The sequence below is a fragment of the Protopterus annectens genome, chromosome 4.part0 (genome assembly GCF_019279795.1).
Source record: "Protopterus annectens isolate FY-2018-M chromosome 4.part0, PAN1.0, whole genome shotgun sequence".
In the NCBI taxonomy this organism is placed as follows: Eukaryota; Metazoa; Chordata; order Ceratodontiformes; family Protopteridae; genus Protopterus; species Protopterus annectens.
Window position 1 is genome coordinate 797,984,544 of NC_056733.1, and position 18,861 is coordinate 798,003,404.

At 43.7% G+C, this 18,861-nt stretch overlaps 1 protein-coding gene across 2 annotated transcripts in view; it reads left to right on the plus strand.

Annotated features, from left to right (window-relative positions):
• Nucleotides 1–18,861, plus strand: part of ADGRD1 (adhesion G protein-coupled receptor D1) — a 2,063,662-nt gene that overhangs the window by 400,203 nt on the left and 1,644,598 nt on the right. For both annotated transcript variants that reach the window (XM_044068759.1, XM_044068760.1), the window contains one exon: nucleotides 1,955–2,075. In XM_044068759.1, the coding sequence (XP_043924694.1) occupies nucleotides 1,955–2,075 (121 nt within the window). The remainder of the gene's footprint in view (nucleotides 1–1,954; nucleotides 2,076–18,861) is intronic.

Below are 18,861 nucleotides of genomic sequence, written 5' to 3' on the forward strand. Positions count from 1 at the left end.
GCCACAGTCCTTCCGTGTTGGCCTGTACCTCCGAGAAATATATACCGAACAAGAGAGGTCCCTGGACTGAGCCTTGTGGGACACCACTTGTAACTGGTTTGGAGTCTGACATGGCTCCAGCAATTCTAACCATGTGGGTCCTGTCCTTGAGCCAATTTGCAATCCATCTAGTGACATAGGGGTTTATATCCATTTGCACTTCCTAGCCTTTATTAGCACAATTAGTGCTATTTCTGATATTATTATAGTTTCTCAGATATTCAGAAATGGGTAAAGTCTGTTTTATTGAAGACTTTTGTCTTATTGATTGCAATTAATAATTTACCTATATTTTTCGAGAATCTGTGATTACTCTTTAGAAGATGGAATGCTAAAAGAAGCAGCACACCAGTACAGGAAAAAATTCCTAGCTACGGCCTCCTAACTTTAGACTGATGCGGAAATAACTTGATCAGTCACACAGTTAGGCAATAGAGCTGATGGAATCAACCATTGCACTGGCGTTCTTAACAGATGTGGTAGCTTATCCCTTCTTTAGCTAATAAACAAAACAATAGCCATTGGTATCGTAATAGCTAGTATGTCCTACCAGCTGGATAGCAGCCAAGTGATGGAATCTCTTGGCCAAAGTAAGCATTCATTGCTTTAGTTTGTTGTTTTCAGGGTTTGACCCTTGCTCCAATGTGTATTGATTTCAGATCTGATATTAAGGCACAGGGTGCAGGAGTGCATTTGGAGAACTTGTCTCCAAATCATACATTGCTGTCTGTGCTTTTGACTGACTTGCTTTTTTGATTGACTGAATTGTCCAGTTTTGATGGACTGACGAGCTATGCTTGCAGATAGCTTGCGGTTGTAATTATAGGTTGTCTAAATACACTACTTGTGACCAGCAGTCTTGAAACACTGAAGTCACTGGAGTGGGGGCCTGGGTGAATATAAGTAATTGGCTAATGTGGTAGCCAGCTTTTCTTGGTTGGGGAGAGAGTATACTGGATGTCTCTACAGAAATATCTTAAGTCTATTACATTCAAAGAAATAGTGTAAGAAAAAATAGTCAAAAGCAAAATTTTATGTGGATGCTGTGCCCCCAAATCTTGCCAATTTATATAATCAGCTATGTGGAGAACACATGTTGGATAAAGAAATAAATCTTTATTGTGATTACCTTGTAGTTCCTGCAGTATTTGGGTTACTGCCATTTTCAGCAGAATTCATTTTATTAACATCAGTATGAGCCATTTTGATCAAATGTTTAGGTGCCATACTGATTAAGAAGTAAGGCACACTATGCAAAAAGCTTTTTTTTCCTGAAGGGGAATAACATGGAAATAAATAATGGATTAGTCACTGGCTCAGATATGCCTTACATAGCTGAGCAGCATTTCATTGTTGTGATCACTGTTGCATGACAACAGCCCAATCAACATGCTTACTTTTTAGAGTTACTTCCTGTTTTGTAATGTAGTTCTCCTTTTGCCTTAACTGTAGTTTTTCGCAGTGTGCTGCCTCCCTGTGTGTGACAAGTATTCTATCACTTGAGCTGCTGTTTTCAGGATAAGCGAACATACAAAAGAGATGCTGCTTCTTTTATCATCACAGCCTCAGTGCAAACAGTTATTTCTAAAGTCAGTGAGTGGCTGTGGCTGATTATACCTTTGTTGACTAGAAGTAAAAGCAGAGTAATGGCCTCCCCATCAGGTTTATTTACTTCTGGAAAAGCTTTGCATACTGTGCCTTTGTGATTACATTTTAGTTTTTACTTGAATTAAATTTAACATGCTGAGTTGTAAATGTTTAGATTGCTTTAATATTGTCACCTTCTTGGTCTCTTAGTGAAATGATTTGCAGCTTGAAAGGTGATTTAATCAAACTGTAAAGAGGGAGGCAGTGGGCAATAAATGTTTTCATTTGTTTGCTACTTGCTTAACTCTTCCTCATTCATTTTCTTTAGACGGACCCTGTTGTAGGTGACTTAATTGAAACTGTCAGCAAAGTTATGAATCACATGGCTAGCAACTTGGAGCCGAGTCCAACTTCAGTGATATCTATTGAAGGCACTTCAGCTGTGGCAGGTGCGTACACTTCATTAGTGTACTAAGACTTTCTTATTGCATAGTTTCCTTGAATGTGTATACTAATTTTATTGTGTCTTGTGCATCATCTCTTGTAAGTGAGCACCTTTAATTCTTTAGTCCTACACATTTAACTGGTAGTGTAATTTTACACAGCTGCAGTGACTTTTCCCCTTACAACCAGTAAAACTTTAATGTAGGTAGCACAGGTTATAAAAGTGAACATGAAACTGCCATGATGCAATGGCAAGCAGCCATTAACAAAATTGTTTATGGTTCCCAGAATCCTTCTGTTGTATAAATATTATTTTTTAAGATGATACTAATTATGTTAGAAGTTACATATCTTATTTGGTTTGAACAGCTGTCAATCTTTCGGATAATGAAAGAACACATTTCTGGGGAGTTTTTACACTTTAGTGTGTTGTTATGTCAGTAGATTATATTAAATGCTTGGGTCAGCAACCTCTGCCTGATACCAGTGTTGTGCAATAAGGAAACACATATATATTTTTGTTCTTAGATACTTTCTGGTGAAAAAAAAGTGAAAATCTCTCATCTTGGTCTTTTATGTTTGGCATATATGTTTCATATATCTTTATGGTTTTCAGTAGCCTTTACTCACTTTTTAATATTTCATGACAGGATATTTTTTGGCAGCTGTATTCCTATGGCAGCCACGTTCAGTGTCCCAGACTCATGGTGATGATATCTGTAGAACACTAACCCCTGCTAGAACCTACTACCTCCTCTTTGTCATTTTTACACTCCTGAAGGTTAATCAGACCTTTGCAATGGCCTTTAGAAGAAAGCGACTAGTTCTAACCTGGAACTGTAAAAACAGTACATTTGGTCACAAAGTACACTGGGATCAGTGGTAAAGAGTGGTGCCTTTGTTGGCCTGTAATTGACCTTTCTAGTTCATATTACTGGAATTGGCTTGAATGACAGCAATATATTCTACAGTCTGTAATAGAAGGGTCCTAAATGGTATTCATATTGTGTAGATTATAGTGTGTGGCGACCTTTGAAGGGGGAGCCACATAAATTCCTAGCTTCACCATCTTATGGTTGATTGTAGAACAAGATATGTATATATTGCTTTTGTCATATCTTCAGTTACTGTTTCATGTAAAGACATGTAAGAGTTGTAGCTGCATCTTATCCAGTGCAGTTTTTCTACTTGATAAAGCATTGAATCCAGTTTTATCAAATCCTTTTCCTGCTGTTTATTTGCATTACTTTGTGTTAACAGTCTGTGCCTACAATATAACTAAAACATGACACCTGCTAAATGTCTACCTCAGCATTGTGTAGAATTAGGGATCCATTTTTATTAAATTCATTTTTTTTGCTGCAGGGGAGGTCATTGGTGATGTTTTGTTTAATTTGTATCACATTTGGATTATGCAAGTTTAAATGATTATGTCTTTTTGCCTTAGCCAGTGAAAAGTGGTACAGGAGGTGTAATGCTAACTGATTCAATAATGTTTATGTTGAAAAGCCAACTTTTTAAAACTTATTTTGGGTCAAAGAATGTGTTTTAAGTACATCTCCATATGGAAATAGAAATAATGGAGCAGCTGCATTTGAAGTAATTTTGTTAGCATTAGTAAAAAATAACGTTAAATTGATGTATATGATATTGTCAGTATATGTAGTCAGATGAAATTAATAAAATTATAATTTGAAGTTAAATCACTGAATGCTTGCTTAAGATTTTTTATTGTATCTCTAGAGCCAAGGGAAAAAAAACATGAAGAAATACCACCTGAAGTAACACTTTAGAAAACTTATTATTAGGCACAACATTGCTGTCACTCCATATTTATTTTATAGCCAACTAATTTCAGTTGCTTACTGATCATGACATTTGGAGGATTTAGTATCTCTTTAGCTTGCTTTTTATTTTTGGTCATAATACTTTACTGTTACTTCAGTATATGTTGTTTCAGGATTGGCTGCAATTACTATTATTTTTTTTTTATTAAACAAGAAACATCTTTATTAAATGATCACTTATGACATAAGCAATCATACATTTATATAAATGAAAACAAACCACGCTGATGTAATCTTAATTGCAAACATTATACATCACTTATAATCTATCTAGTCACTACCAGTCAAATACTACATAGCTCATTCGACTCTTGCCTTCTTTTAAACCTCATTCCTTCTCTGCATGTATTGCTCCCAAAATTTCCATTTTTTTTCTGTGTAATTTGCTCCTACCCTTTTCTAAAGATCCCATTTCCAATTGTTTTATCTCTGTTACTGTATTCACTACTTGTAGTACAGATTGTTTACACTTAGGTTTCCATTTCCTAGTAATTGCTTTATTATCAGTCAACATAATTAGACTCAGCAAGGCCTTACAATGTATAGGCAATTCTGTGTCATAGCTCAAAAAATCATTTCCTTAGTCCTACCAGTTTGCTGACCCAGTATTTCTGATAGAGTAATCTGCAGGGAATTTTTAAATTCTGCCAACTCATTACACTCCCAGAAAATATATTCTACTGGGATTGGGTGAAATTATGATCCAGCAAGGTTTGACTGCTGGGAAAAAGCAAGTGAAAATGATAATATATGAATGATATTCATAACAAATTATAAACACTGTTCATGAGTCAAGAATGTTTTGAGATGATGTGCCCTAATATATATGATTCATTAAGCACAAGTCCCTCTTTTTCAGCATGGCAATGGGATCCTTAGCCTTCTTTAATGACTTCTTCTCAGTACTGTATAGCACGCAGATGGAAACCGAGGGAACCAAACTTATTTCCTTACAAAAAAGAAAATATATCTGCAGCAATACTGTTGGCCATCTTTGTTTAGCTGCTTGATGCACAAAAGAGATAGAAAGAAGATACACAACTCCATTGGCGTGCATATGTATGCCCATGCCATACTTTGTTAATGTCTTCTGACCATGACAACAAAGTCATTTCAGCAGCAGTACATATTTAAACAGAGGCATTTTGATTGACATTGAAATGAAATAATGTCTGAGACAGCTGCTGGTCAACCTGTCACTTTGTCAAAAATATCTCTCACCAGCAATGCTGTGAAAGTTAAACAAATAACTTAGACGTCTGTTTATCTAGCAGTCTAAATTAGCACATGGAACTTTCATGTGGAAAGAGTAAAAAAAAAAACAAAATTACTTGGATATAAAATAAATACAGAGTGACAACAGGCACACACTTCCAGTTACACTATCTGGGAAGAAATACTGTTTTTGAGAGTGCACTAATGGTTATTGTTTGTTCTTGAGTAGTAGTAGTATAAGATGGACATTGGTCAATAATTAGTCAGGAAGGAAATTCAGCAAGAGAAAGTTCATGAATTATGCATTCTTTATTGGACTGTAAGTGATTTTTGTTCTCAGTGGGAAAATGAATGCCTGCTTGAAGGAAAAATTTTTTATAATTCTGTTAGTTTTCCAATGTAACTCATTGTGGGCAGGATTCACGAAGGCTTGCACGGAGTGTAAGAGATGTGTAAAACTTCATGCAAGCCTCGCGATCCAGGAACAGCCCTAAACTCCGTGTAAGAGACCAGCTAAAACGTCTCTTACACGGACTGGACGTGGACATGCTAAATGCCTCACTTGCATCTGAAAGGTATGCAAATGAGGTATATTAGCGATCCACGAAGCAAAAACCAGCCAGTGTAAGAGATGTTTTAGCTGCAGAAATGTACTCAGTTGACAACTGAGTACGTTTCTGCAAATTTCACAACGGAGCCATGTCAGCTCTAAATAAAGGGTGCATATGTGTCAGGCAGCATGCCAATGGCCAAATATGTGGCCATTGGCAAGGTAACCTGATGCAAAAATAATAAAAATATATATATTTGTATATATATATGTTTAAACCCAGCGCAGCCCAGCGCAAACGGGCTGCACTGTATAAAACATAAAAATGAAGGTTATAAACCCACAAATGTGGGTTTTATGCAATACATGGAATGACAATGCAGGGACCAGCAGACCAAAAACAACATGGCCACTGTGTAGTGGTTGCTAAGGGGGGAAGCTGAGTGTAAGAAATGTAACTAAGCATTAGTAGGCAATCTCATGTAAATGAGGGTTAGGATACTGAATCTCACAGTCACATAGCAAATGAGCACAGTCTGAGTAGTGTAAGAGATACATAAGGGGGAGGAATAGAGTAGGAGATAGGTGATATCATAGGGGGGAATGGTAGCAAGAAAAGCAGTTCATTGGAGGTCAGTGTAACATGACAGATGACAGACACAGATCAAGGAAAGAGGAGTGCCACAAGATAAGTCTGGGAAAGTCAAGAAATGGAAGGTGTACACTGTTACTTACACTAAAGTTTCTTGCTGGGCGTGCATGCGCACGTGTGCGCGCCATGAAGCACGAGTAGGGCAGTGTGCATGCGTGTAAGGCAGACTGAGCATGTGGGAACGTGTTGGGAGATGTTTAACACTGTTTGCGCTGGTGTGCGCGTGTTTTAACCTGAATAAGTAGATTCTGAACCGTGTAAGGACGTGTGTGCGCGTGTAAGCCACTGTGAGTGTGTTTCTGCTGGTTTGCACATTGCTCCCCCCCTGAGGAAACAGAAAGGAAAAAGGAAGCAACAGAATTAGTAGGAAGCTAGCAGGGAATACTGTTAAAGCTAGCAGGTGAAAACAATTAGAAGCAGGCAATTACACAGGCAGAATAGTAGCCCAGCCCAGCACTTAAAACTCTGCAAACAGCAGTGCAGGATGTTTCTCTCAAGAGACACTGCAAGACAGGAGTAATCTAATAGAAGTGAAAACTGAAAAAGCTTCACTCAGAGCAGAAATGTTAGAGGCTGCCATAGCTGTCATAATGAGACATAGGTGACTTGCTGAGAGTGGTGACAATGCAGATGGTGCCAGACAACCCACAGTGAGGAGACAGAGAAGAGTGTACAGGCCCAGGGTCACCTACCACGGGTTACATGAGCTGGAGATAGTAGAGCGCTATAGAGTGGACAGAGAGCTCCTGCAGCAAATAGTTGAGCTGTGCAGGCCACGCCTCACACACAGAACCAACAGCGGGGAACCCATCCCAGTGGAAACCAAGGTATGTGTTGGCCTAAGAATACTAGCAACAGGTAACTTCCACAGACCAACTGGTGATATGATGGGGATATCACAGGCATCAGCCTCCAGGGTACTGCACCATTTCCTGGATGCCATGTCAGCACATGTCGGTGATCATATATATTTCCCCAATGCCCGTGAGGTATTGGCCAGCAATATGGGTCTCTTCCAGCAAATAGCGGAATACCCTGAGGTAGTGGGTGCAATAGACTGCACGCACATATGCATCAAAGCACCAGCCGGTGAGCGGGGTAGGGCCTACATTAACCACAAGGGCTACCCCTCCATCAACTGCCAGGTCATGTGTGATGCCCAGGGCATAATAATGAATGTGTGTGCTGGCTGCCCTGGGAGTTACCATGATTCCCACATCTGGCATTTGACGCAGCTGTACCAGACATTTGCCAATGGGGACATCCCACACGGACACCTAGTGGGGGATGCAGGTTATGCACTGGAGCCGTGGCTTCTGACACCCATCAGAAACGCATACACACCTGAACAGGAGTGCCATAATGAGGCACATGCACAAACATGTAATGTAATAGAGCGTGTGTTTGGGCTGCTCAAGTCACGGTTCCAGTGTCTGGACACATCTGGTGGAGCCTTGCAGTACATACCAACTGCATGTACCCAAATTGTCATGGTATGTGCTATGCTACATAATATGATCTTGCGAAAACAGCTGCAGTAGGACCAGCATAGGGCTGGGCCAAACAGCCCCCCACCATTGCCAAGGCCATCACAGGCAGAGCGTGACTTGGAGGAGGAACAACCTGAGCCTGCCCCAGTAGGCAGAAGGAGGCGTGCCCAGTATGCCCTGGCCTTGGCAAAGAGGCAACGCATAGCACATACACTGGCTCAGTAAGAACCCTGGGAATGATACCCCCTCTGACTCATTCAAATAATAACAGGGATGCCTAAAATGACATGACCTGCTCACAAACATGTACAGGGAGTGTAATATGCGCATCCGACAAAGGCAGCCCTGCAGCACCACCTGAAGCATGAATGCCATGTGTTAAGTAATGTAACACCATGTACTATATGCACACCTGAGCACCCTGACTAACATCCACCCTCACCAAGCATGAAGCCACAAAATGAAGATGGGATGATCAAGTGCAATAACTGGCTGAAGTAATGCAGTTATTCAAAGGGGAGCCAATGTGTTTCAGGCTGGGAAGACATGCGGAGCATGACAAGATGCACCACCTGCTAGGGGTGGCGTGCACCTATCAGTCCATGCCCCATGGATACTGGCAAAGGCTGTCAGTACCCACAGCATGCCCTGAATAGGTAAGTCTCAAAACACAAACCCACCTTCATAGGTACCACAAGGGATAGGAACCTAGATGTAATGCTACCCAATGCCAAAAGTCTAAACAGCAAGATGTGTGCAGTGTAAACCCACACAGTATGGAGAATGTAGATATCAGTCCTGTAATAGAGAACTGGGTCAAGGCTCACATCAGCACCCTAACACTACCAGGTCACACCTCATACTGTGCTGTACAGCTGCAAAACATGGAACAAGCTGCAAAAGGAGGGTGACTAGCAATAAATGTCAAGGATAACCACACCCCCATGTTGGTACCACAACAAGAAGCAGCATGGATTAGCCATGGTCAAATACCAATGGCTAAAACCGCCTCCCAGTATATAGCCTGCTGCAGACTACTGTCCTAATACCAGGAACTGCACCTGGCCTATGTTGGAATACATGAATATATCAAGCCCCCCAAACCACATTATATTGCTTGACTGAAAATACCCAGACATACACCGGGAGCATTATACTAGCACCAACACAGTCGGAGTAAAGTTCCCAGAATCCATAAACCAAAATGCCCAGGAACAATGTACCACTCCCACAAGAGGGGTAAGCATACTGGATGTGATAATCAGCAACATGTGTACTGGATGGCAAGATGAGAAGTGTATCCTTTACTGGTAAGATCAGACCATAGAGTAATCACACTGGATATACACATCCCGACCCCAGTCCCTGGCCAGAATACCACAGTGAAAAACATGTGTAAAGCATAGGTTGCAGCCCTCCAAACTGATGTGGAATCCACGAAAGGCCCTGTGCATGTGCAGAATATGGGACACACTGCAGAACATGTTATACAGGCATTCCATGAACGCAGCCAGGAATGCTTGGAGTATGCAATCACAAATAACAACAAGACACAATGCCATACATGCAGGCATCTGGCATGCTGGACTCCAGCCATTACCAAACCATGCAAGAGAATGAGGAAGCTGCCACATGATAGAGCAAACATAAAAAGGGAAGTAATCACTGATCAGTAGTATGGCAATAACATATGTCCACACATACAATCCACTAAGTCCAGCCACAACAAGTAGAATCTGTGAATCCAGAGGCAATGTGACACCTGTTCCAAGTACACAGACAACCACAACTCCCCCCAATAAATACAAATATATGTGATAGATGCAACCATGTATCCAAACCAGAGGTTGAGCTCCCCCAACTCAGTACTGTCAAAACTAGTCAGGAGGAGAAGGTAACCACATACACCACAAACCCAGTCCCACATAGACCTACCACAACTGTAAACCAAACACATAAACACAGAAAAACATTCCCGGAGGCCCTAATTACAAACACACCACACCAACAGAAGCCTCCAAAGCAGATCACAAGCAACCACAACCTTCAAACATAGCACATGCAACACATAGTACACAAAGCTGGTGTGCCAAACAGTCACAGGCCAGAAGGAGAAACAACATGCCTTATACAGTTGTAATAGGTGTCTGTATAGGCAGACACACTGCTGTCCCACTCACCAGACTGAACAAGGGAAAGGGTACAGTAAGCTGCCTGTAGGCTGCCACAATATGCCACATAACACAAGTACGCAGGTCACCCCAAAGCAAGCAGAAATATGATGCACTCAATGTCCATGCTGGTGTGAATGACCTGAGATGTACCTCCCTGGTCTACATGAAAAGAGACATGGATGAGCTCTCTGAGTATGTACCCCAGGCCAGTATGACACTGGCCATGTGCAGCATCCAACCCTCACCAGGAATGATGCCACAGTACAAACACAGAATTATCATGTTTAACAGGTGGCACAGTTACAGCTGTCAGTCCAAGAGGGTCTAATGTCTGTCTGCTTGAGATGTCAAGCATGACAAGCCATGCTGCTGTTCCAGGGATGGCTTGCACCTGTTACCCCTGTGCATCTGGATACTGGATAAGGCCGTTGCCACCTCCATAGAGCCGTATGTAGGCAAGGCCAAAAAGACTACCCACCACCCTAGAAAACATAAGTGGTAAGAAACATATGGGTAATGCTGACCAATGCCAGATGTGTAAACTGCAATATGCATGCCCCTGAGGCACTTCCCAGTATGGAGAACATCGATGTCTGTGCAGTGACAGAAGCCTGCTGCAAGCCTAGTGATAGCACACCAGCACTACCAGGTTATACCACATATCATGCGTTATGGCCCCAACACCTGGACCAAAACATCAAAGGAGGGGGAGTATCCATATGCAGCACAGACACCCATACGGCCAGGTAACTGACAATGCACAAAGCAGCGGAGACCACCCATGTGCACCTAAGTGTAGTCAAAACTGCTGCACAGTCTGTAGCATGCGACAGACCACACTCTCACACACAAGATCTTCACCCAGACATCCTGAAGACACTGGACAGTATGAATGTACCACCAAATACCAGACAAGGTACACACAAATTACCACATAGGTGGCAAACCATTATGTATGCAAGGAGTAATCAGGGACCTAGGGAGACAAGTCGACAGTAATCTGTCATGTGACACTCACAATGCCAATGTGGCTAGGAAGATTGTCGATATTGGACACCGTATCATGAAAGGATTCACATCTACATCAACAGAGGTCACTGTGCCGCTGTACTGTTCCCTTATCAGACCCATAATCTAGTACAATGACTCATATGGGATGTACCGTACGTGACACCTGCAGCGGTTTGGAAGACCTCATAGTTACCCCACCAAGAGGATAAAGGGTGTGAAATATATGTCATATGCTGCCTGGCTGTAGACACCCCAGCTGAATGCAGTCATAGACCACCTACACAGAGGCATTGTATGTCTGTTGTACAAGGCCATGTCCAACACAGGAGTAATGGACATGCTCCACCACAGGAAATCAAAGCCATTGGAGCTGTGAGAGTGACAGATATCAGCCTCAACACATAATGAAATAGGATGTGCTGGAGGGACAGATACATAACCCAGAGGCTCCCCACACCCAGAAACAGGATCCCAATCCATGTTAGGCAGAGCCCCTCACTGACACCCCTCAACAGGAATATTGCCAAGTGGATGGATGATCGTACATGTATACTGGGGGTCTTCACTGTGTCACGACCAGACAGAGGCACAGTAAAGAAATTCATAAATGGCCATAATAGTCACATAGCAAGGGGTGGCAAAAGACACACACACTCTGGCTAGGCTTACTAATGCCCTAGGGTGGATAGCCTAGTATGAACCCATGAACCTATGAAGATACAAATTGTACAGGATACTAAGGATAATCACAAGGCTTACTTAACTGATGGTAGGAACCATGTTGGGCATCCACAGATATGCTCCGAATCACACAGATATTACAAACAACATACCAAACACACACACATATTGCTAACATACAACCTGACAGGTGCAGTGCAAACAGCCCCCCCCCCAGAATGCAAAATGTCTATCCCAGCAGACTGCTGGTCCCCTGACATTGCAGATGCTGAGGTAACAGCCACCATCTGCAAAGCAAAACACACAGCAGCAAAGGTATGTGATGGTGTCCTGGGCTGAGGCCAACATGGTCTCCAAGAATAATGGAATGCCAAATCACACTACTGCCCAATGTCAACCTTACCACAGGATATGTACCCAAAGAGCAGTGTACAACAACAGTGGTCCTTCACAACAAAGGTGTTGCCTGAATGGATACTGCAAACTACCACCCCAGGATCCTGACAAGCTTGGTCTGCACAGCTATGGGAAGGATCAGTATGTACCGCAGACAGAAAGCTATTGTGGACCTACTGATACTGGACCCTACAAAGTGTGGCTGTCGTAACTGCAGATCCTGCCCCTAAACATGTTTGACCCATTTGAAGCAGTCATTAAGGTCATTGATGGGGGCAATGTGGTCCACACAGCGTAGCTGGACCGTGCATATGCTTCTAGACAGTACCCTACGAGTTCAGTATGGATATGTTCACCAGCTTAAATATATACCCCTATGTCAGTAGAGGGGTTGCAAACCAGACCAAGGACAGAACTGACATGGTCAGACATGCTGCATCCATGTCAGACTACAAAGCAGATATGAGTGGCATCCCACAAGGCCTGGTCCTGCCCCCCCCCCATTCTGTATATATGTCCCATAGGTATAGGCCAACATGGAAGGACTGTGACTGAACATGTATGCAGAGGAGTACAAACAGCCCACCATATCCGACCCCCAGCTGACACAAGCAACCCACAAAAGGGCCACCTACAAACAGACAACTGGAGCCATAGCCATGTCAGCAAGCTAATTGCAGAACTGTGTATAGACAACCACCGTGGATATACAGTAAGTGCCCAAAAATTACCACACAGGTGTTAACCCATTACGTACCTAACATGTAATTAGAGACCTGGGGACAAAAGGTGATAGATATCCTGCACTGGCCAAACATGTGGCTGTAGTGTTCGCAGAAACATACTATATACCCACCCAAACATGAAGGTTGGCAGATGTAGATAAGGGGAGGTCACTGTGGCTCTGCAGTCATCCTTCATCAGCGTCACAATTGACTACAATAGCCCCTGTTGGATATACCTCAGCAGACACCTCCATCAACTGTAAAGTCCACAACAGTACCCCACCAGGAGTAGCAAAGAGCATGAACAGATGCCATGTGTTGCCTGAGTAAACAAACTGCTGCCCCACACACTGCCATACTGCCCAGCTACAGGCAAGCTGTGCCTGATGTATGAAGCCATGTCCAACCTGGAATCAATGAACATGCTGCACCTTGTACAATCTGAATGGCAGTGAGCTATGCACATGAGAGACCTGAACCCCAGCACCGACATACATAGGACAAGCTGTACAGAATGATCCATAACACAGAAGGCACCCCCACTCTTCAGTAAACTCCCGGTACAGGTCAGCCAGAGAGTCACCTATTGACACCCCTCAAGAGGAATCCTGATGAGTGGATGGGAGATGGTAGGCTAACCCTGGGTATCACTGTTATGTCAGAGGTAGACGGAGGCACAGTATACTAACCATGACATATGTCATGGCAAACTCCAGTTACAATGTGTGTCGAAGGACAAACACACCCTGTGACTAGCATCAGAAATGGCCTAGGGAACATTGCTAGTGTTTACCAATGTCCACCCATGTTGTGGAATACACTACCAATGTTGGACGAGCCTGGTGTAAGTAGTCCATATCTGAACATAATGCAACATTGTCATATGTGCACAACCGGCCCCTACACAGTCTGTTGTGCTCACTATGACGATGTCAAGCAGTGATAGGACTAAAGCCCAGGATACTGTCCACCACAGTGAAAGTACTGAACTAGTACACTATACGGTACTACAGTGTTAGGTCATTATGAAAGTATGTTGACAACTGCCTGCAAAGTATCCCATGCAATCCCTGCAGGCACAGTATAATCCCTGTTGTGGCAGACACGAAGCAGTTGGCCAGTTAGTACACAACATGACAACCAACACACAACCATAAACGTGAGATATTGTTGAAGTTCACACACACCCAAATATGTGGTGGACTTCAGAGTGCAACATATGGAAAGCTCACACTGGGCATGCTCACACACTTTGATAAATGAAGCATATGTCAGACAACATGCCGTGGAAAGGCTGAACTGGGCATGCTCACACACTTAATCCATATCTCCGTTTAGCTGTTGGCCACACATATCTGGTATTTGTACGTGTCATTCCAAAAACCAACCACAACACAGCAATCTGCCCAGTGCACACAGTAAATGACTACAGAGACATAAGTGATATAGTGGATCGCCATCATATGCAAACATCTTCCACAGATACACAAGTTGGTCATAGGAACAGGGAATGCTATGGCAATAAAGACCTGCAAACAGTAGAACAGCACAACAAATATTGTGCATCTGACAATTGAACATATGGGTGTAGAGGTCAATACTAGGCTTGTTGCCCTAGGGAATGACAGCTCAGCCAGAGTGTGCTTGGCATCTGCATCCCCAGTACAGTAGGCTACTGTGCCACTGTAAAGTAGGTCACATAAGACAACGTGTGAGGCTAGTGAGCTGTGCCTCTGTCAAGCAGGGGCACAGTGGAGATCCCAGGGTTTGAATGTGCTAAGCCACAGCCATGTTGTCGGTGTGTGCTGGAAGAGGGTTGCTGAGGATCTCTAACAGTAAGTGGCCATCAATAACAGACTGGGGGAGCCCTATCTGCATTCTCTGGACAATTCCACTGTCAACACTGTGTTGTGATGATTATGTGTGAATGAAGTGCCGTGCCGGAACTGTTCACAGATGTCCTCCCTCTGTGGGCTACAGCTCTGCAGTGTATTAGCTCACTCTGTCTGTTGTATGGCTCATATATGGCTGGTGTACACCTGACAGGTGTCTTGTTGTGGAGCAGTCATGGGTATATGTGGGATAGCATGATCAATGCAAACCGTACACATGCTCAAAGAATGCAATTGTCAAGGATTATGCTGAGTGGCCAGTATAGTCCCCCAGCATGGGTCCTCTGAAGTCGTCCACCCCTGTCTTCACAAGTGTAGAGTCTGCTTGTGCTAAATACAGTTTGTGTGCAGTGACAACCTTGCCTAGGGGTGGAGATGGGATATGGATGTCCAGGGAAATGTGGGTATGGTCAGATATCAACAATGGTGGTCTACCTCTGGTGTGGAACAGTGAGTACCCATGTTGCAGATGGACAGGTGCAATATGTATTCCCCCATGTGGCTGTGGTGTGTGGTTCTGCCATAGCACATGGACCCACAAATTGTAGTGGCTGTAGGGTAAAGTGGTAGAGACCTGAGTAGTTCTCACACACAATATGCCTGTACCTGATGTTAACAACTGGAATGGTGTATGTGAACACATGCATATCCCGGCACTGTTCCCAGGGAAGCTAAGTGTGTGTCCTGGATGTGGGTGTGGTGTTCTGGACTGGTTGTGTTGTGTGTTACAGGTCCTGTGGTCACAAAGCATGGTATAGAACATAACTTGCCAGTGCGATGTGCATATCTGACCCTGACGTAGGTGGCTGCAAATGCATATATATATGCTATCCCCCACCTGACAGGTAGTACTACATGTACATACCTCTGTAGAAATAAAGATGTCAGCACCCTATAAATACTGCAGGTGCAAAACAGATGCCCAGTAATTCGGATAGTGCGCTTTGCTAATGCGTCTCCCTCAAGTGTCATAATATAGGTAGGTAGGGGTTTGAATCCTGCAAATGCTCAGAGTGTGTGTGTGTGGGTGGGTGAGTGGGGTTTGTCTGTGTGAGGGAAATGCCTCTTTTGGCAACTGGGAAAACACACTACAGGATGCACATTCCCCTTTCTAAACACTGATGATGTCAGCACCCTATAAGTACAGCAGGAGAAGGAAAACCTCCCAGTAATGCGAATAGCGTGCTCCACTAATGCATCCGTCTCGAGTGTCATAGCATAGTTAGGTAGGGGTTTGAATCCTGCAAATGCTCAGTGTGTGTGGAGGGGGTTAGTGGGCGTGCAAGTTTGTATGAAAGAAATATCCCTTTTGGCAACTAGGAGAAATCACTACAGGATGCACATTCCCCTTTCTAAACACTGATTATGTCAGCACCCTATAAGTACAGCAGGAGAAGGGAAACCTCCCAATAATGCGAATAGCACGCTCCGCTAATGCGTCCGTTTTAAATGTCATAACATAGCTAGGTAGGGGTTTCAATCCTGCGAATGCTCAGTGTGTGTGGAGGGGGTTAGTGTGTGTGCAAGTCTATATGAAAGAAATATCCCTTTTGGCAACTAGAACACACTACAAGATGCACATGCCCCTTTCTAAACATTGATGATGTCAGCACCCTATAAGTACAGCAGGAGAAGGGAAACCTCCCAGTAATGCGAATAGCGTGCTCTGCTAATGCGTCTGTCACGAGTGTCATAATATAGTTAGGTAGGAGTTTGAATCTTGCAACTGCCCAGTGTGTATGGAGTGGGGGTTAGTGTGTTTGCAAGTCTGTGTGAAGGAGATGTCCCTTTTGGCAACTGTGAAAGCACTTTACAGGATGCACATTCCCCTATCTCAGCACGGATTATGTCAGCACCCTATAAGTACAGCAGGAGAAGGGAAACCTCCCAGTAATTCGAATAGCGCACTCTGCTAATGCGTCTCTCTCAAGTGTCATAATATAATTAGGTAGGAGTTTGAAACCTGCAAATGGCATGTGTGTGTTTGGATATGGGGACTTTGTGTATGTGCAATTCTGTATGAAAAACATGTGCTTTTTTGCAATCAGATCACACTACATGATGCACATTACCCTTTCCAAACAGTGATGATGTCAGCACCCTATACATACAGCTGGAGAAGAGACATCTACCAATAATCCAAATAGTGCAATCTGCTACAGTGTCACTTTCAATTGCCATAACATAGTTAGGTAGGGGTTTGAAACCTGCAAGTGTGTGCATGTTTGGATGTGGGGAGTTTGTGTGTGTGTGTGCAATTCTGTATGAAAAACATGTTAGTTTTGGCAATCAGGAGATCACACTACCTGATGCACATTACCCTCTCAAAACACTGATGATGTCAGCACCCTATAAGTACAGCCAGAGAAGAGGAACCATTAAGTAATCCGAATAGTGCACTTCGCTAATGCGTCTCTCTTACGTGTCGTGACTTAGTTAGGTAGGGGTATGAATCCTGCAAGTGTGCGTGTGTGTGTGTGTGTGGGGGGGGTAGTTGGGTGTGTGTAAATGCAAGTGTGAGAGAACAGATCCTTTTGGCAAATACTACAATACACCAGATGCTGCATATTCCCCCAGTAAACACAGGGGATGTCACCACACTATCAGCACAGCCAAACAGGGCTAGTTGGCCAGTAATGCCAATAGTGCACTCTGCTACTGGGTCTATTACTATTGTCAGAGTATAGATAGGTATGTTTTGGTAACCCACAACTGCCACGTGTGGTTGTGTCACACATTATGACCTTGTGTGGGTCTTTGTGCATAACAATGCATGCCATTGCCTAAACCAGCAATGGCATAGCACACATGATGTATGTGTGTGACACATACACATAAATACCTGTGACCTGCAGTAGTTACCATGTCTGACACATGCCTCGAGTGGATAAATGGTATTTGCAATGCATAACAATATGACTGTGTCTTACTGTGCAGGGGCCGCATGTGGTATGTGTCTATACAGTGTGGGTGTATATGGTAAAATACCTACAGCAGGGAATACACATCTGGTTTGGGCCATATAGTCTACATGTAGTTGATGTACATGTGCTGCATGTTCCCACCTGTTGTGGGAGTGGTAACATGTCATTCCACTGCAATTCAGTGACCACATGCTGGGAACCCTTCAACTAGTGTGTTGTAGCTACAGTAATGCTCATGCACAATGTTTGGCTGGATGCAGTCCAGCCATATAAAGACAGTTCTTGAGACTGTCATATTGCCAGTGTTGTTATGGAGGATAGGTGGCTTTCCTGTGTGGGAGGGTTGTGTGTGCCAGGCTATGAACCAGACGGCAGTCCGACACACTGTTAGCTGCACATGAATAGGCCCTGATGCTTTGTGCTGTGCCAACAACCTGGAGGTGTGTGTATCTGTGGTGCCTTGGGATACCACCCCCCTGTCCATGTGTGTTACATGTGTAGGGGACGACAGGCATGGTATGAGGCATAACCTGGCAGTGATGGGTTGCACCTGTGAGCCATGAATCAGGACTCTGGTACTGCACAGACTTTGCAGTTCACCGTGCTGAGGACAGTGTCCAGTGCATGCATCTTGCGGTGTACACTGCTGGTGTTGTGTAGCAGCACTGTTAGTGTCCTAACCTGTGTGATACCCGTGGAGGTGGCTATGTAATCCGTGTCCTGCAGCATAAGGCAGTATGTGTGTATCAAGGAGCTTCGCCAATATACATTGGGCCATGGGTGTCACATGCAAGTTGCCCCTTGCACATCATTGTGGCTTCCCTAGCATGTAAGCACACGTTGACAGCCAGCGGATACCCTATGAATGACATTGGAGACTGAGCAGAATGTAGACATACAACACCCTTCCTACATATAGTGGTAGCATACCTGGTGAGGGTATGATGGCAACAAAGATCAGGCTCATACTGGCCTGTGCCACATGCTGAGAGATCCCTTCTATGTTCCCTATCATGTAGTCCAGGGAGGTATGTCTCAGGTCATCCATAGTAGCATGGTCAATGACTGAGTCATATGTGTCCATGCCTCTGACTGACCTGTATGCATGTGTTTTGTGGTGGACCATAGTGCCCCTGAGGCATATCACTGTGACCTTCACCATATACAGCCTGTTGAGCGGACCCCACTGCAGCGCCCAAGATAGGTACCTGACACATCTGTAGCAGGTGTGTTG